Source organism: Fibroporia radiculosa, assembly GCF_000313525.1.
Source record: "Fibroporia radiculosa TFFH 294 genomic supercontigs, scaffold117, whole genome shotgun sequence".
In the NCBI taxonomy this organism is placed as follows: domain Eukaryota; kingdom Fungi; phylum Basidiomycota; class Agaricomycetes; order Polyporales; family Fibroporiaceae; genus Fibroporia; species Fibroporia radiculosa.
The window spans coordinates 51,070-70,659 of NW_012133175.1; the positions used below are offsets into that span (position 1 = coordinate 51,070).

The following is a 19,590-nucleotide window of genomic DNA, read 5'->3' on the forward strand; positions in this document are numbered from 1 at the left end:
TGCTGATGCACTGATATCTCGATGACATGCTAGTTTCTCCTTGCCGAGTCAGTGTAGCAACTCCCTTCACCAGCTAAACGTCTTTCCATGATGACAGCGTGTGCTTTATCCCTTCGTGTATGCTAATCCGAGTCACCTATGAATCGTGGCTGTACATGCTGGACTGTTGTAGGCTGCCATCAAATACTGGCTACCTCGTATTTCTCGAAATACTGCATGTACCTTGCCCACCTTCCACCATCCCACGTCTGAATTGCCGTCCACTCGGGTCCATCCCGTCCTAGTATCTGCCTTATCCACATCAACCAACCTGCAACGCTAGTGTCGGCGTGGCTTATGGTATTCCCCATGAAGAACAATTTATCATTTCCATCCATAGAGAACCATCCTGCGATCTTGGTAAATCCCTCCTGCAGCTGCTTCAGCTGCGTTTCTCGAACAGTTCCCTCTGGTGAAATCTCCTCTAGTCGCTTGCCAAAAATTGTCTCTCGGGTCTTCCGGTAGAATGCTTCGCTGGGTGGGTTGAGCTGAGCAGCGGTTGGACACGACATGATTTTCATCTTCGACTGGATCAAATGAAAGAATGCCTCTTGGAATGCAGCGTGAAACGCATCTGTCTCTGCAGGAATGAGTCTAGGGGTGTCGGGATATGTCTTATCGAGATATCGTGCAATAAGGGCAGACTCTGCTATGCCCCTACCAGTGGACGGATCGTAGATCGCAGGGAGCGTGTAGCTAGGAGACCCGTCCGCACGAGTACCGGTTGGATCGGCACCAATGTCTTTGCATGCTTGCGCAATGTCGGGGTACTCGACCCACTTTACCGTGAAAGGAAGGCCTTTATAATTCAAAGCAAATCTGTGCCATCATCTCAGGCATTATCCCGTTACAGAGATTGGTTCGACTTACCGCGTCTTCCATGTGTTGGGTGACCAGGCGCGACCCTCGACGACGCATGGGATATCTAAGAGGACGATCGTGTTGGAGGACATTGTGTTAGCTAGATAGCTTTGCACCCAGATTGCCTCATGAGTCCTACTTATGATCCACTAAGTCTTGGTCAGCTGTTCAAATATTTCTTCCACAAGATCCGAACCGGCTGATTGAATGCGACTGCGATCTTTCACCACCCCGCAAATACATATGTGTGGCATGAATTCCGTTCAGGTGAGGTGCTGCGGGTGGCATCCCTCTTCGAGTCTGTGTTTCCGAGGCCGGACTTGAATTACCTGTGTGAAGCGGACTTTCTTCTGCAGAAAAAAATCAAGATCAGTGTTGCTGGAGGAGATAAAATCAGTTGGACGCCAACTCGCCGTAGTAATCCTGAGACTGGTCGTGCGCGCCAGCGCGGCCGCCTCCCGCCTCCCGGACTCCTTGGACGCCACCACATCTCGCCACATGCAGCTATCATACTCGTCTTGCAATATATATCGACTCAACCAATCCATTTCGCTGAGCTTTGCATCGATTTCTGTTATCTATCTAAAATTTACTTCAACCGTAGCACTTCGACCGAGTCTCAGGTATGTTCTTATTGGTCAACGTGGCCCTCTCAGATCTCTCATTCCGGCTAGGTTCAGACGCAAGCCCCTCTCACGTGCACACGTGGACGGTTCTGGTACGAGACTATCATTCCGGCTGGATTAGACAGTCCAGGCGTCCGTCTGGAGTGGTGAATCCCGATGTCGGAAACCCAGTACACGTCAGTTGTATGAACACGAAGTCTCTGGGCTTGAACTAAGTGACATATTGTACATTCTGTTCAGTGACATCTGCTTTTTTGATGTCCTAGAGACAGAGTTGAATGATCGTAATTTCTGAGACCAGAGACTCCAAGGAGCTTTCTACCATAATAAAGCTTCTTTCCTTCAGAACGACGAAAAAATACACCGGCGAAGAAAGCCAGAGTACTCCTGCCAATTAGGTACCAGCGGATTCTCGGAATTTCATCAACTCGAATACGACCACACTGAATAGGTTGCAACATGGTATGTCCTTGGTTCCGCAATGCTAGTATCCAGTAATATGAATCTGTTCCTTATCTCGTTGGTGTCGGACACCTCCAAGGGGAAATCTCAATCTCGTGTGGTAACACGAGTTATCCTGATCGAAATCATGCGGTGTCAGGACGGTCAGAATCGCAAATGACGTTGTGGTGCAAGCCATTCCATGATTTCAATATGTATCACCGGAGGTGGAAGAAAAGGGCGTTTATGCTCATCGGACCGCCAAGGCCCTTCCAAATTGGAATCAGTGCTCCTGATCAATGCGCGGCTGCGCCTTACTTATCTGGAGCGTGATGCTTTTCTCCATCTGGTTATATGCCCGTACGGTAAGACCTTACAGTGACGACGAATTGTGCCCATTTTCTTGTTCGATATTAATGCCCTACGGGACGACCAACGAAGAGAGTTCTTTCATTACGCTTGAAATGATGTTTATGCGGACATATTATTACAAGCCCACCTAACTTCATTTTTCAACACTAGCCACGTCTCAAAAACTTACTTTTCTTGCGCACTCGAGGGTGGACTGGCAGCATAGGCGCCGCTTCATTTCGGCTCTCACGAAGATCATTGGTATCCCCGTTCTGCTAGCTGACTGCAGAAGGAGTAAAGACGACTGGTGAAGAAGTCCACCCCATGTGGCCTTGCATCCTTGTCCCGAATGTTAAAGGATCGGGTGAGTCGACTATTCTACGAAATCCTTCCCCCATCCCCCCCGCACGTCATACAAGACTGGTGGTGATGCAACCGTTACGACCTCAGACCTTCCGCCGTCTACAAAGCACCTTTGAAGCTGTCAGTGGGTGCTCTCATACCCAGCTCTCACCATCGAACAGCGCCCTACGACCCTCGAATGCCTCGTCATGCAATCGGAAGACAGCCTCTTCAAGACGTACAATCTCATCAGAGGCGTGTTCGGCGCCCATAAGGTGTGTGATGTTGAAGCGGAATCGACGATAAGTCTTATCGTACCGATGGGATAGACCAAGCCCCGTGGATTTGTGGTGCGCGCATACCCTACCCCCGCGGGTGAACAACATCAAAAGTGTCAGGCTTGATCCCGTACCAGAGCTGATCATCGGCGATCTCGCGCAGCGGGCGCGGGATGCCAACGTGAAGCCTGTAGCCGCTCGCGGGTTTTGGATAGACAAGGAGGGACACGATACGCCCATAGGCGCTCCGCTAACCAAGGACGAGAAGGTTGTCCTCTTCTTCCACAGCGGGGAGTTCAGCGGGTCCACACCCACCCCGTCTCCTTCACAGGAGCAACTCCGCCACCTCACCTGCGTACCCCGCGCGATTTTGGCGCAGATCCCCACAGCGCGGCGCGCGCTCGCCGTCGAATACCGCCTGTGCGAACTGACACCCGTGTACCGCGACCCGTTCCCCGCCGCCCTCCTCGACGCACTCGCAGCATACGCGCATCTCCTCTCCGCCACGGGCGTGTCTCCCCAGAACGTCGTCCTCGTCGGCGAAGCCGCCGGCGGACACCTCGCACTCGCACTCGCGCGGTACCTCGCAACGCACGGCGACGGCCTCGCGCGGACGGCGGGATGGCATTCGCCACCTCCGCCCGCTTCGCCGCAAGCACCCCTGTCCCCCGAACCGCGCTGGGCGCACGCGATGGTCCTGCTCTCGCCGTGGTGCGACCTCGGCACGTCGCACGACACACCCGGGGCGGGCGCGCTCGCGCAGACGTACGGCTTCCTGGAGGACCTGGACCCGCGCCCCGGCGCGTACGTCGCGGTGCGCCGCGCGTACGGGGACCCGCTCGCGTTCGCCGCGGTGGACACGGACGCGTACCTCTCGCCCGCGTCGCTCTACGGGGAGGCGTCGTTCGCGGGCTTTCCGCGCACGTTCGTGGCTGTCGGCCGTGGGGACCGACTTGTGAGCGCATGTCGCACGCTGGGGGAGAAGATGGGGCGGGACCTGGGCCCGCGCGTCGTCTTGCACGAGAGTAGTCACGGGCGAGAGCCGCGGGATCGGACGCCTGCTTCGCCCAGGAGCGAGTCGGTGGACACAGGAACGCTGGAGATGATTCGCGCGTGGTTGGCGCAGAACTCATAGCAATGCTTGCAGTTGACGTACGTTCTGTTCTGCTCTTGCAGCTGCCAGTATATGCACTGAATGATTCATGTTCGGCTTAGCTGTTCGCAAGCAATATCTACTGAGGGAATATTTGATATAGGCAACGAAGATTGGAGACACTCATCTTGTACCCGCCGGATGGCATAGCTCAATCCATCGTGAAAAAGGCAATGTTGAAGAAACAGAGTTCATTTGCCGTCAAACAATGAGACATACCTGAAGTACGCCTCTGAACCCGCCTTGTCGCCCCTCGAAATATCACTTGTGTTGATACAATACATTTATGCATACACACATTGTCTGATGCCGGTATCGACCCGCTAATAGTATGTGACTTAATGATCCGATCGCAATTATAGGATATTCCTCTCATCTAACACTGCCCGTCTCTGCGCAAGACTCACGCTACCTGCGGGCCTGCCGCACGCACCTTCGCGTCGACATCCTGCTCATACAACGCAAACGCCTTCTGGAACATGCCCGCAAGCTTGCGCACCTCGCGCTCGAACGCTTCCTTGTCCGACCACGCCAGGCGCGGGTTGAGAAGGTCGCGCGGGACACCCTCGAGCCCAGTGGGGATCTGGAGGTTGAACGTGCCGAACGTCTCGTACTCGGCCTGCGCGAGCGCACCCGAGTGCACAGCATCGACGATCATGCGCGTGTACTTGAGCGGGCAGCGCTTGCCCGTACCGAACTTGCCGCCTGTCCAGCCGGTGTTGATCAGCCAGCAGTTCACGTTGTGCTTCGACATGCGCTCCGCGAGCATCTCTGCGTATCGACCGGGGTGCAGGACGATGAAGGGCGCACTGTAGCACGTCGAGAAAGTCGGGATAGGCTCGAGCACACCGTCTTCCGTGCCAGGGGTTTTCCTAGAGTGCGTATTAGTTGAGTAAACGGCGCGATAAGTCATAACAATAGGTGCTTACGAGGTATAACCGGCAAGGAAATGGTAGCTCGCCTGCTCCGGGGTGAGCTTGCTGACGGGGGGGAGAACACCAAACGCATCGCAAGTCAACATGATGATATTGCTTGGCTGCGTGTTGACGATACAGGGGATCTTCGCGTTCGGAATGAACTCGATGGGGTACGCGCAACGTGTGTTCTCCGTGATGCTGACATCGTCGTAGTCGGGCACACGGGTAAGAGGGTTGTATACGACGTTCTCGAGGATGCCGCCGAAGCGGATAGCGTTAAAGATCTCAGGTTCCTTCTCCGCAGAAAGATTGATGCACTTGGCGTAGCACCCACCCTCGATGTTGAACACACCCGTATCGGACCAAACATGCTCATCGTCGCCGATGAGCAGACGGTTGGGGTCGGCAGAGAGTGTCGTCTTGCCAGTGCCGGAGAGACCAAAGAAGAGAGTCACGTCACCCTTCTCGATGCCGACGTTGGCAGAGGAGTGTAGCGAGAGCTGACCGAATTTCACAGGTTGGAGGTAGTGCTGTGCGGATCACGTGAGCAAGCCGACCTCCGAAGAATGCAACGAACCAGGCATACCATGACCGAGAAGACGCCCTTCTTCATCTCGCCGGCGTACTCAGTACCGAGGATGACCATCTCCATCCGCTTGAAGTTGATCTCGACGGATGTGGTCGATGACATGCCCTTGGTGAAACGATTCGCAGGGAATTGGCCGGCATTGTAAATAATGAAGTCGGGCTCGCCAAAGTCCTTGAGCTCTTCCTCCGTTGGGCGGATGAGCATATTGTTCTGGACACACGTGACGTCAGTGAGACCGCGACGCGACTCGACTTCGGGCGCTTACCATGAAGAGGGCATGGTATGCACGGGCACAGATGACCCGGACCTTGATGCGGTACTTCGGATCCCACTGCACATCAGCGTCGCAGGTTAGAACTGCCCGCGTTCCCATGACGTCAATTCACTTACCCCGGCATAGCCGTCGAAGACGTAGACGTTGTCGCGGGTGTTGAGGTAGTCAATGGCGCGCTCGCGGTTGATCTCAAATGTGTCTGGTAATGACAGTCAACGGTGAGAGCACGGCGTGGGCAGACCGGTGCTCACGTTCATCCATCATAATGTTCACGGAACCCCACCAGATCTCGTCCTTGCTCGTCTCTTCATAAACAATACGCTTGTCCTTGGGGCTACGGCCGGTCTTCTTCCCGGAGAAGTTGATGAGCGCACCGGACGACGAGATGATGGCGCCCTCATTCCGGATAGCATCCTCGTATAGCTGTGCGACGGGGGCATTGCGCTTGATCTGGATCCGGTCCATGTCGAATCCAGCCTGGGAGAAATATTCCAGGTCCCGTCCAACCACTGCGGAACGGACGGAATGAATCTGCGCCGGACAGATTGAACAACAAAGCAGCACATACGTTTGCTCGGCTCAGCATCGAAGGCTTGAGCATAGTTCTTGTGAAGAATGTGAGGCGTCACGTAGGGAGTACGGTAGGCCATTGTGGTAAGATACTAGGAGTGAAAAGATGTGAGCAAAACGGATCAGAGAACGAGCACCCATAAGGGCGGTTTAAACACGGTGGTAAAAAAAACGGAAGTGGCGAATGGCCGACTCAAGCGCATGTTGTATGCGCCTCCAGAAGACATTAGAGGGAAGACAGCCGAACGGGCACCCCGGTCTATGATGAGGAGTAGGGGAGCACTCACAGATGATGCACAGGACAAGGAGGAAGGGAGATGAGAGGATTTATGCGACGCTAGAGTAGATAAACGCGAAATTCGGGGGAGAGGAGTCACTGCAAAGAGTCGGTGGAGAGGAGAAAGCTTTATAGGCCTCCGCTGCATTCAGCATGAGACCTGGTGCGCCAAATTAGGCAATGGTGCGCGTCCCGTGATTGAACTTGGGCGGACTCGCACCCGGTCCTGTCCGTACGCGGGACACCGCAACCAACCAGAGGAGGAGGGTATGGTTTCAGCTGCGAGGGCGCACACCCTCGACGAGGAGGAGATGGATGTCGATGACCAAGAAGAGGAGAAGCCCTGGCTCCCCGAAGCAATCCCGCGAGTCTTCACGCAACTCTCACATGCACCTGCTATATTCGGGAGGCCAGTACATTGTCAATCCTCCAATTCACTCTGCGCCTGGACGTAAGCTTCGAACCTCCTGAAACCTGGGGAAACTTGCCCCGCATCGCATCAGTTATTTTCGTATCGGATGCGATTACGTGTGCCGCCAGACTATCTCGTGTCGATATGAGTAAGTTCCCTCATTTTGTCAGTCGTGACCACCTTGGCATTTGTTATCCTCTCCTCCATCGGCATTTGGGCTCTCGAACTAGCAAACGACCTGACCTCGCTCCCCTGGTGCATGTATCGTTTCAACCCGTCACTTCCGAGGGTGTCGTCGTGTCGTCTACCGACGAGAAGAGGTATGGAAGAGGTATGCACGGCTTCGAATCTTAGAACGCTTCTTCATCTCTGATCTTTGCGTGCAGCACAGCTTTTTACGTGGAAGACGATCCACCCTCCATCGGCAGCTGCCAGCTGGATTCAGAACGTCTGATTATGTCTTGCAGCCTCTGAATTGAATTCTATGACTAAATCATTGAACTCTTCTTCTAACCATGATCTCTGCTCCTGGTGCTGCTGCTTCAGCAGCTGATAGCATCCCCAGACTTGGCTTGGAGCACCGGAACGTGGCAAGATCCTTTTGCTACCTGCGCGTTCATATGCGTTGATGGGCGGTGACCCACTCGCTCAATCAACCCGGGGTGGATCGACATACACAACGGGAAATGCCGCAGGGATCTCCAACGCACACGCAGCTTGATGACGTCGCTCCGGTCCCGTACCTGGGCTCTCCACACCATCTGTTCCATCCAACACAACCACATTTGTGATTTTATTTTTGCTCAAGGCGAGTACCGCAGAATGTCCCCGTCGGGGGAGCCGCAATCACGTACATGTGTTATTGCAGCTCACCCTCCGTTCGAAAACCACCGGGCGTGCGGGATGCCGCCACTGCCCGGCGGGCCGCGATACATCCAGGTTCTCTGCTTCTGAACGTCCAGGGAAACCACACCCTGCTTTCGTCGGAATGCGGAACAAGCATATTACTTGCGCTTACACATTGAGCGCATGGGGATAAGTTAGCCTACGACGATCACTTTATCCTTTCGAGGCTTGTGCCTGGTCATAGGCTGGGCCCAGAAAGCGCGGTTGCCTGAAGACGTAGACATGCCTGGGTGGCCCGTTTGCGGCGTATTCCTGTTCTCGGGTTTCAGAACCCAAGTGGACCGCAATGCGAAGTGAGTGCCCGATTGTCTGACATTGTACTGTCTGTTATGTCTACTTCACTTTCTGGCCGTGTGGTCTATGTTTTGCGCATATTTGTGATAGTTTTTGTCGTTTATGAAAGACGGGGATGCTGTCCGTTTGTCCCATGGATACCGCCTGTCATGCTGTCACGATACACTTCACCGGATGTGGCTTTAGCCTAGCGCTAGCACACTGCGACGATTCAATTCTTTCGCTCGCCAGCAACTAGGTATTTGATGGGAAACAGACGTTATTTCCCTCACGGTACCCGACTTGAAGCATAGAGAGGCTACCCTTAGCTAGTCGAGCATCACACTACATGTCTGCGGTTAACCACTATTCGGCGCCAATGTCAAAAGGTTTTACTCTGCTGGTTGAGGGCTTCCCTGCAATCGCGAAGCGCTGTGAAGCTCGGTCGGAGACCACATGGTTGTCCCGCGTTTTGTGTGAGCAGAAATTGGCAGTATGTGCCTTGTCGTGCTGCATCACGTCACTAAGTAGTAGCCGATGCTATTAGAATCGATGGTGAGTTGTCTTGATCTTACGGTGATGACTCGCGCTCATCATATTCTCAAATTGAATAGTTGCGTGTGTCAATCTACTATCTTCGTGCTACAATTTTTCTTCTATGAGATGCTGTAGACTGGCCAGCCTGTCACCTGCTGAGAGAAATGAGTGCAGAGAGAGGATTTAACCATGTCAGTGAGATCAGTCTTCCAGTCTATTCTCAGTGCAATGACGACGTGTACGCCCTCTGACAGCTATCGCTTCCGGTATACGACTAGCAGACTCCACAGGCACACTTGGTGGTAAGACATCATCGGGCGGAGACTGCGAGCGACCTTCTCACTATGGAATCTCGACTTTCTCGACAGAGATGTATCGGCTTTCGTCTCATGCGAGCAGCTTCCCTTCCACAGTCCTGTGGCATGGAAGTAAGTTCTTAAAGCCGTACGACCTTGTGGAATCTTACCGGGCGCTGACAGATCTTGTCGCATTGAAGTTCATCTGATGATATAGCAGCGATGCCAGAATCATACAGTCTATAGTCATGCACCTTTCACACCAATTTTAGAATTTGTAGTGAGCATCTAATCGTTGTCTATCGAGCGCTATCAAGTATGGTTGAGCGGCCAGGGCGCTGAAGTTAGAGTTCTCGTCAATGAAGCTAAGGGCGCCGCGGAATTTGCTCGTGGTATGGATGGTTCTGTTTGGATGTTCAAAATGGTATATATAAGATCCAGATACTCACACAGCATTCGACATCTTCGCTGTTACTCCGTCTGCTACTGTACTTCGGCAACGGATGTCTGCTGCCAGTCAAGCGCAGTTTGCTGGTGAGTCACGCTCGTTCATTCATAACTCCCACTTAACGAAATATACTGGGGTCACCTCATCAACCCTGGACTCTGGGGAAGTTAGCCTGGAGTTGCACTGTGACTGTTGCAGCAACGAGTTTTCTTGTGTATGACGCTCTGCTCCATATCGAAGATGAAGTGCGGACATTCCATGGCCCATTCCGACACAATTTCCGCGCTAATCCGATCCGGTTTTTCGCAGATCGAATACATCTGGAAGTCAGTGATGATTGGGTATGAACTTGCTTGACTGAGGCTGAGGCTCGTCCGAACCGCACAACGCTAGAGCGCATCGATCATGGATGCAGTGTGCCTACATCTTTGTACGCCACTTTCCCTACCTTGCGGAGAGGTGAGTCATTCTGGACATCCGACTATCTGAATGGTACTGATTGCCTAAATCACGAATAAGCGCAATATTAATGATGCTACTACGAGCCCAAGATAGTTCTCCCTGGGGTCCTGAAAAATGTCTGGACTGGCTCATCTATCAGCTGTCAGTCTTTCAAGCACTTATAGTCGTCGTTGAAGCTGTTTTAGTTGTTCGAGGTACGCAATAACAACACCCAAGCTGATGCATTCTGACTACATATCCTCATCTACCAGTCTACGCAATGTTCAACCACAATGTTGCCATAGTGACGGTTTTGTTCCTGCTTTTTGTGGCAGAAATTGCCGCAATGATTGTCATTCTCGCTCTCTCCAAACCAGGGATCCGATTCCTTGATAGTTCAAATTGCCTGATCAGCCATGTACCGAAGATCTTAACATTGTATTTGTGAGTGACATCACTCTCCCCTAATGGTTTCATCATGCGTTGATCGTCGACGATTGTGGTACCATAGACTGCTATCATTGGCATTCGAGACCATTCTGTTTGGGTTGACTTTAGTGAAGTTTTACACCAGCGCCAGAGGGGCGGATTGGAGGAGTTCTGTTCTGTATGTACTCGTCCGTGACGGCGCATGGGCATATGCTTTAATATTTAGTAAGTGGTTTCGATAATTTGTCGAGTCATGTTTAACGATATATCTTCTAGTCATATTGTTGGCGAATACGCTCATGTATCGCCTTGACCACAATGGACTAGCGGGACTGTGGTTCTGGTAAGGTAACTACCTTCTATTTGATCATAAACTCAGTGCCATTCGGACAGCTGGGGGCTAGCAATACCATCTTTTGCTGTACGTTTCTGTTCCTTGAATATCATAATTTGGCATTACTTATGAACATCGTGACGACTAGGGATCGCACATCTTACTGAATCTCCGGCGGCTTTCAGTGCCCGAAGTGTCTGAAGGCTTGTGCTTTACGACATGCAATTCTATGCTATTTGTGCCAGAATTGGGAGATGCAAGTGAGGTGCCCGTCGAAATCCATGAACATGATCGGAATATACTAGCTGTATAGCTGTATAGGACACTATGTAGCTATGTAGGGGATGAGCGGATGAGTGTTGCCAAATTATTCTATAAAATTTTGTTTAAAAAAATTCTCTGTAACGCTATTTTTCCTGCACCACAACACTTATGGAAAACTGTTAACCTTTACAAGCTCCAGGAATATATGACCTCGGAGTCCGGACTGGAGTCGGCATTCGTCTCAAAACAACGGACCACTCTTTTTCTGCGACCCCGCGGCGCTCTGCGAACCATCATCGTCACATGACATCATTATGCAGCGCTTGAAGTTGAAGTTGAACTTTGACGTTGCTTTTCGTTGTCGCCTTTTCAAACGCAGACGGGGATACGGAAACTTCGTATTTCACCACTCGCAATTCCACCTCATTCTGGCTTGCGTCTCCAACACTAGGAAATCAAAACTGTCGGATTGGACGAACATGTTGTGCTTCTGGGAATATCGCCTGGTTGATCGCTTGGCGGTTTTTTCTTGACTATGCCACGATAGTCTGATACACAAATGGACTCACTACTCATATTGTTGCGCCGATCCCATTGGAACACACGTGAGTCACTTCTGCGTAGCTTTTAATACAAATTTAATGAAAACCTAGCCCGTACCGTCTATCTGGGATATGCTCTTATCTATATTGGAATATCTAATACATGGCTTCTGTGACCTTGCCGCTGACGTGCTCAACCGTGATTCTCGCCTGCTCTTACTCCAGCCTGAATAGCTGATCACACTATCGACCTAGAAGTTGAGCCTGGTCGATCGAGTATAGTAAGGGTCTTTTCTGTGTTCTCGATCTGCACGTACTCATTCAGCCTACGCGGCGCAAAAGTTTGGATCCTAATGTTCCAACTTTTGAATGTAGACTGATAGCATCGCTCGAATTCATTGTGGCACGGCCCGGGCCGCGTGCGTCTTCAGCATCGTCGTTGCAGAATTTAACCTTTGCCCTCGCACAGGCTGACTTGCTCGCCGCGTGAACACAAGCTCTCTTCCTCGTTTTGCGTTCTGATGGACGTGGGCGTTCGGAACATTCAGCAAACACAAGCGCGTCGCGGACCGCCGGGCCGTGTCTGCACTCCGTTCGCTCGGTGATTCTGAGTGCAAGGGAACGAACAGAACACTACCTGCATTACATCTGCATGCGGGACTCCGGTGCGCTCATCTTCGCGGAATGAGGTCCAAGCCTAGGGCTAGACATGGCGGAGAGACTAACAACAGCGGAGAGGTTCTGCCAAAGTTCTACCAATCTGGCGGATTGTCTGGTGGCCCACGCCCGTCATTCATACTCCCTGATTGATCGACATACATGGTGTATTTGTATCTCTGGTTTGGTTAACACATTACCCCAGCTGACTGCCTCCACGTAGCTTGAATTATGTGCTTCTATCTTTGGCAGTGCGTTCGCAGAAATCGATAGTCTCGTCGTTTATGCGCTCTGGAGATATCGATTCTATCTGATGTCTGCCTCTGCTCAGGAAAACCTAGCCACGATGGTTGATGATGTCAGTCAGTTACGACCTGCTGCGAAGCATTCTCTGAATCCCACGGATTCACACCGCACCGAGCACCAACTAGTTATATGGTGATGAAATCTTAGTCTTTGGATAAAAAGAAGTAGCTCGTGCCGACGGTGCTCCTTTCCAGCCTAGTATGATACACACAGCGGGCTCCTTCAGAACAGCAGATACAATCAGCCTGCATTAACGGAGCGCCTTTGCGTTTCGAACCACAGTCCTTCCCTGCACAGTCAAAGCGCCGTGGAGCTCGGTCGGGGAACGTGTCAAGATGTCCGCCTCGTGTATCCTTCTTGCATTGGGGAAGAGCCCCCAGCACCTCTTTCTTTCTGTTTCAACCACAGGAACACTCTGCCCCTTATTGACTCGCTGTGCCTCGCGAACGGATGTCGGCCGACGTCGCACAAAGTGATCGTGAGTTGTCGTCTTGTACAGACTGCGCATAAATGTAATTTATTCTGCCCGCCTCGTGGTGTCCAGTCACCAATAAGCTTGGGGTTGCAGCGACATGTTTTCTTATTTACGACACTTTGATACATCTCGATGACGAAGTGCGCTCTTCTCTTGTTACATATCACAGCACTTGTCTGATGTGTGTCTTTCAGGTGGAATACGTGTGGACGTCAGTGATTCTGAATTCGAGCTCGAGTCGATTTGAGATCTGTATGGTTTGTATGTTGCCAGGCGCCGATGGTCGTGGACTCAATGGGCTTACCTGTTCCTACGGCACTTTCCGTATCTTGCACAATCGTGAGCTCTGTTTGAATTTTCGCTCACCTCTACTAATGATCCTCTGAACCAGCATGTTATGTCTGATGGTATTCCGAGTCTACGACGGCTTTTTCTGGAATAAGGACCAATGTCGCAGCTGGTTGATCTATCAGCTGTTGGTGAACGAAGTGCTGACAGTGGTAGTCGAGGCAGTCCTCATCGTTCGAAGTGCGTATGCCTGCCTTATTCCGCCATCGTTTTGCGTCTGGCTGATACCTGCCTTTCTTTGTGCTAGTCTATGCAATGTTCAATCGTAGCATCATCGTCATCTCGATAGTTTTAGCGCTCTTTGCAGCAGAAATTACAGCGATGGTTGCCGTTCTCTCCTTGAGTATCCCAAAGATTGAGTTTTCAGGACGCATGGATTGCATGATTATTAATACCCCAGCCATATTTTCAACATACTGGTAAGAGTCATCTGTTCCGTGGCTGATTTTTAATACTGTGCGTTGGTGGTTGACAATGGCGACCATATTTAGGCTGTATTCCTTGATCTTCGAAACGATACTTTTTAGCCTAACTCTGGTGAAGTTCTGCACTAGTATCAAAGGAGTTTTCTGGCGGAGGACCATCCTGTACGTGTTGGTGCGTGACGGAACATGGGCATTTGGCATGATTTTCAGTCAGTCTCCTTGCTGCTGTCTAATCAATCTATTGAGCCAACCTCTACACCATAATAGTGGTAATGCTGACGAACACTCTCATGTATCGTCTCATCCACAATTCTCTTGCGGGTTTGTTCTTCGTGTCAGTCCCCTGTAGTCGTCCTTGTCTCTTGATCTGACTGTCGTTTCATAGGTGGGAGCTCACAGTCATGTCCTTTGCTGTATGTCCCAACTGACTGAAAATGGTATACCCAATATGCTCATTTTTTTTTGCCAAGGGATCACATATTTTGCTGAATCTGCAGCGACTTGCAAGGCCAAACAGTTTCCCAACTTCCTATTTTGACACAGATCGTTCAATTACACTGCAATTTACTTCTACGACGAACGATATTCCCGAAGTGAATGCTGACAGTAATGAGCATGGTCAGACAATGTTTATTGAACTTGACACTTTAAGATAGGTCAACTATATGGTTCATCATTAATTGAAAGTTTGTCTCTGCATTCACTGTAACTTCAGCCTATCTCCACGGTGTGTTGGCAGCGGCTGCTTGCGCAATTCAATAGTAAGCATTCCTTTTGGTCTCTCGAACTAACTCATTATGAATTGCGTTACAATCTTCTAGTCGCTAACTCAACATTTGGGACCCTTGCAAAAACCGACGAGTTCCGAAAATTCACGTAGAAGATCCGGCTGGATTTACAGAATGATCTTATCTCTGTCACTGTATTCAGCACTTCCATGACATTGCATAAGGGTGCGTCTCGCTCTGGTTTCTGTATACATTTGTCACTGATGATCGACTTGCGCCCGAACTGATAAAGGTATACTGGTATAGGATCCTCGATTGTGGTAAGCTGGACTGAGTCATAGGAAGAACTTCCGGCGATTTTCACGACCTTACTCTGTTTGATTACATACCACGTCCACTTTGACAAGCACACTGACATACATCGAGACTAGAGCCCATCGATAATCGATTAATCCACGGCGAGGCCGCATTCCATTCTCCTGCCAGACTTATCAAAGGAAACCACCACTAATCGGCTTGGTGGTGGATCGCTTGGTCTCACCGGCATGCCATTCCACAGACCGACTCCGTATGGGAGCCATATGGTATCCTTCAAAGCCTGAAATATCTCGAATACGCTTGATTCATTTGAGGTGTCCGCTTAAACACGCCGACGATATCGGGAGTCTTCTATCGCTCACTCTAAGGCGCTTGTTCGGCATGAACGTCTCGAGCCCAAAACGATAGCACCACCTCGCTCCAGCTGATACACGGGTGCAAATACCAAACACTGCAGCTGGTTTATGGGTATTGTTGAACGCTGCGGATTTGTCCAGAGTTACAAGGCTTTACGTTCCATGGATCATGGCAGCGAAATCGTGCCTTGTAATTTTTTCCTCCCGGCTGATACCTGCCACCCCAGTGCTTAGAGCGCTTGAGAATCGGATCGGGGTGCATGTTATCATGCTATCAATCGGAATATAAAGTCGCCGTCATGCAACTTCGATGCTAGCAGAACGGCCGTACTAGTTCTTCCATCTCCAGCTTACTGAGTCTATTCGATCAGAACCGCGAATGCTGATGGCGAACCTCGGGAGTCAAGACGCACAGTCCGGGCAGATTTATTGTAAGCTATCTGCGTAATCCCTTGTCCAATTTGGCAGCGCTCATTCTGATATGCTCCGACCATCAGTGAGCAATAAATTGGCTGCGGCTGCGACATGTCTACTTGTTTATGATACAATCCTCAATTTAGGGGATGAGGTATATTGTTTTGTGGACATCTTCACAACATCCACTCAAAAATCTATCTACAGATAGAATACATTTGGGCGTGAGTTATCTTACAGGTGGTTGAAGTATCACGTTTTCACAATGATGAATATCCCATTAGAAGAGGTCGGTGGTCGTGGGCGCAGTGTGCATACGCTTTTATAAGGTATATCCCATGTTTTGCGCAAGGGAAAGTAATTACGCCCTCGGCTGGGACTGGTTTTAACTGACAGTAACATTCAGAACGATATTATTCCTGCTGATTCAGAGCGAAGGAACGATTTCATGGCAGTCGGATCAATGCCGGAATTGGATTATATATGAACTCGCGCTCAATGAGGCTCTCACACTCGTTGTTGAGGTCGTCCTGGTAGTTCGAGGTAAAAAATCGTCTCCGTGTGGTGTGAAGGCTCACTTTACATTCCCTTTCCTCTCGATAGTTCGAGCGATGTTCAATCAAAATCCCATGGTCGTTTCAGCCCTTTTAATTCTATTCGTTGCTGAAGTCACTGCAATGATCACCGTGCTCGCGCTCAGTATTCCCCACATAAAGTTCAATTCAAGATGCTTCATCATTCGAACCCCCGCAATCTTCATGACGCTCTGGTGAGTAGTGTCGCTTGATCGACGTCGTTTAGGACACTGGTATTAACGGAGCCGCATTGCAGGATGTACTCACTAGCGTTCGAGACGATTCTTTTCTGCTTGACTTTGGTCAAATTCTATGACAGCGTGATTAGAGACATACGGAGGCAGCGCATCTTGCATGTCTTAGTCCGCGACGGAACATGGGCGTATGGTTTAATCTTCGGTAAGAATACTGCCCTGTATGAGGTTACAGTCAATCGGCTGAGTTGACCAGTGATCATGTTGACGAATGCCCTGATGTACCGCCTCAACGACAACCCGTTAGATGGCCTCTGTTTTTTGTAAGAAATAAATTTATCGCGCCATCCTCGTTTCGTACTCATCATTCTCCATGCAGCTGGGAAATCACGATTATGTCTTTTGCCGTGAGCTTTCTCTCATCGATCGCCTGCACAATCATGACATATCTGCAAGGGATCGCATATTCTGCTAAACTTACGACATCTGGCGGTCCCGAACATACCCACCAGTTACACAACATTTCAACCTATGCTGGAGATGAGCGCTGGCGAGGTTTATAGGCCCGAATCGTGAGCTTATGCTGAAGAGAGGTAACTGGAGGTCACCACTAGCGACGCGTGATTGGTTTGTGGCTTAGATAGCTACTGGCAAGCAACGTCGATGATGCGGTTGCGCAGACATTCGGAAACAATAATGGGATATTGCCGCATCATGGGCGCATGTTGACGCATATGTTAACTATTTGATGTCGGACTCATTAGATGTGAAACTTAGACACGCGAGTATTTATTGTATCAGAGAACATGACGATCATCCCTGCCAGCTCCAACGACCTCTCTTAAGTGATTTTGGAGAAATTTGAGGATGCAGAGCAAGAGCAGACACCATGCCTGTCTGCAATTTGAAGCTGAGGTCTGATGAGTACTCATGATTCAGTCGCGACCTCCTCAATTACTAATTCTCTGCATGGTGAGGCAAATTCCACTGTTCTCCACTGTTCCTGTACACCTTGTCGAGGCTGAGAAAGCGCGCGGATCCCACCCAATGTCGCGGATCTCCATGCGACTTATTCAAACAGCGATCTAGATCTTGGCTGCGACTAACTTGAAGTCTCCACTGCTTGACCGAACCCTTTGTAGAAATTATTCTGATAGACACTTTCGTTCATATTCGTTCGAAAAATCACAATGGCGGACAAAGTGAAAGGAACGCGTCGACGTTTTATCCCTTTAACTATGCTACAGCGGTCTCGGAGCGGCTCCGACTCCGCTCGGGAAGAGGGGTGGGTACCGCGCTGAGCATGCTCCTAACAACATATCCTAACAATAGTCCAGTCAGCTCGGACATACTGTGGATGTCAGTTGAAATGCGTTACACACACAGTCGTTCAGCACCAGGAAGTGATATAAACGAGTAATAGGGAGACACGAATACACCCATCCACTGGTCTTTCAAACGCTGATGATGTCTGATAACTTGTTTTCTTTCTCTGGCCGTGTGGCCCTCGTTACTGGTGGAGGCTCCGGGCTGGGTTCCTATATCGCAAAGGGGCTTGTAGAGGCAGGTGCCTCACGCGTGTACATCACCGGCCGTCGAGCCCCTGCACTACAAGGGATAGCAGAAACTGCGCCGGACAGAATCATACCCATCGTCGGGGACGTTGCTACTATCGAGGGATGCAGGAGGGTGACCGGGGATTTCATAGCGGGAGAGAAAAATGCAGGCGTGGTCGAGAAGGACGTGAAGCTGGATATGTTGGTGAACAATGCTGGAGTTGGGCTGGCGGAGGGAACCTGGGGTGCAGAGGCGACTCTGGAGGAGATCAGAGATGCGCTCCTAACGGCAAGGGATGTTGACTGGGCACAGGAGTTTGCAGTAAATGCAGGGTCCATCCAGGTGAGTCAAGCTGGTTGGTAGGCTAGACGACGACTAACTGATATTTTGCGACATGTAGTGGATGTCCGCGTGCGTTCTTCCCTACCTTGTCCGCGCTGCGAAGACAAATGAGGGCTTCCGCGAAGGGCGCGGATGCATCGTCAACAACACATCAGTTTCCGCGTTTTATTACAAGGGCCAAGGACACCTTTACGCGGCATCCAAGGCTGCTGCTCACAGTGTCACGCAGAGTCTGGCCGATAAGCTTACTAGACTGGGCGTACGCGTGAATAGCATCGCCCCGGCAAACGTTCCATCCGAAATGAACGATCCCAGCAACCCTCAAAGCTTCATTTCACGGTTGAAAGACGTTATTCCAATTGGTAGGATTGGTGAGGCACAGGATGTTGTCGGCACGGTTCTTTACCTTGGATCGAGAGCAGGAAGCTTTGTCTCTGGTACGGTTATTGCGGTGAGGATATAAGTATTTTGATTGAGGTTGAAACGCGATACTGATATCCTCTTGTTAGATCGACGGTGGAATTCTGCTAGCGCACTGATGCAGTCTTGAATGCACTGAGTACGATTTAAACTTACGAGTCAATTCTAGGCTAGAATAAATACAAGGAATAGGTCGAGGTTTATCTTCCTTTCAAGTGCGGTGCAAGAGTCTCCGTTATGATCATTGTGATAGAAGAGCTTATTGAAAGTTCACCTTCAGCCACATTTTCAGCCACTCATTGAAACTCAGCGCTAGTTGCTCGTCGGCAGTCACCGACATTCCTACACCACCCTTAGATATTTTTCATAGGGCGTAGCTTGGCCGTCCCGCTGTCCTCTTACGTTGAAGGAGTTCACAAAGCCGGCTGTAGGAATATTACAGAATATTGTTTGACTCAGATGCCGCTTCGCGCAGCAGCGAGCCAGGAAATGCCTGTGTCACGCGAGCCGAGCGCGGATACAACCGAATCGTTAATGTAATTACATAACAAGTACACTAGAGCCGAATCTAATACTACTTAATGCCGACCGCTTCTGCAACCACAAGCTCTTTCAGCCATATTCATTTTGCTCTTATCCTCGAGATTCGGTGTCGCTCTCAACGACGTCGTGAATCTCGTAGCTCTCTCTAGGTACGCTCATCAAATTATATGCAAGCAGATTGCGACATCAATGTCGAGGACTCCCAAGCGCCGCCCTCCTTTCATTCGCTTTTCTCCTCCGTCGATGCAGACATTATCTTGGGCTCAAGAGACCGAACCCTCTTTCGCATGCATTCCTTCACACTAAAGATCGCGTCGGGCTGGTTTCGTGCC

The 19,590-nt window shown here is 50.5% G+C and overlaps 5 protein-coding genes across 5 annotated transcripts; 3 read left to right on the forward strand and 2 right to left on the reverse strand.

The window, feature by feature from the left end:
- Positions 1-179: 179 nt before the first annotated feature.
- Positions 180-992, reverse strand: FIBRA_00354 (uncharacterized protein; the record flags this gene model as incomplete). Its single annotated transcript, XM_012322252.1, has 2 exons — positions 180-858; positions 910-992. 2 exons carry the CDS (start codon positions 990-992, stop codon positions 180-182), a joined length of 762 nt encoding a protein of 253 aa, XP_012177642.1.
- Positions 993-2,869: 1,877 nt separating this feature from the next.
- Positions 2,870-4,073, forward strand: FIBRA_00355 (uncharacterized protein; the record flags this gene model as incomplete). The annotated part of the gene is made up of 3 exons (XM_012322253.1): positions 2,870-2,935; positions 2,990-3,035; positions 3,076-4,073. The coding sequence occupies 3 exons, from the start codon at positions 2,870-2,872 to the stop codon at positions 4,071-4,073; spliced, it is 1,110 nt and encodes a 369-aa protein (XP_012177643.1).
- Positions 4,074-4,494: 421 nt separating this feature from the next.
- Positions 4,495-6,521, reverse strand: FIBRA_00356 (uncharacterized protein; the record flags this gene model as incomplete). Its single annotated transcript, XM_012322254.1, has 7 exons — positions 4,495-4,963; positions 5,021-5,538; positions 5,595-5,807; positions 5,863-5,928; positions 5,988-6,070; positions 6,123-6,380; positions 6,440-6,521. 7 exons carry the CDS (start codon positions 6,519-6,521, stop codon positions 4,495-4,497), a joined length of 1,689 nt encoding a protein of 562 aa, XP_012177644.1.
- Positions 6,522-9,848: 3,327 nt separating this feature from the next.
- Positions 9,849-11,107, forward strand: FIBRA_00357 (uncharacterized protein; the record flags this gene model as incomplete). Its single annotated transcript, XM_012322255.1, has 8 exons — positions 9,849-9,916; positions 9,984-10,049; positions 10,110-10,246; positions 10,304-10,475; positions 10,543-10,685; positions 10,737-10,803; positions 10,854-10,881; positions 10,943-11,107. 8 exons carry the CDS (start codon positions 9,849-9,851, stop codon positions 11,105-11,107), a joined length of 846 nt encoding a protein of 281 aa, XP_012177645.1.
- A 6,756-nt stretch (positions 11,108-17,863) lies between these two features.
- FIBRA_00358 (uncharacterized protein) lies at positions 17,864-18,834 on the forward strand (the record flags this gene model as incomplete). The annotated part of the gene is made up of 3 exons (XM_012322256.1): positions 17,864-18,295; positions 18,354-18,746; positions 18,805-18,834. The coding sequence occupies 3 exons, from the start codon at positions 17,864-17,866 to the stop codon at positions 18,832-18,834; spliced, it is 855 nt and encodes a 284-aa protein (XP_012177646.1).
- Positions 18,835-19,590: the final 756 nt, after the last annotated feature.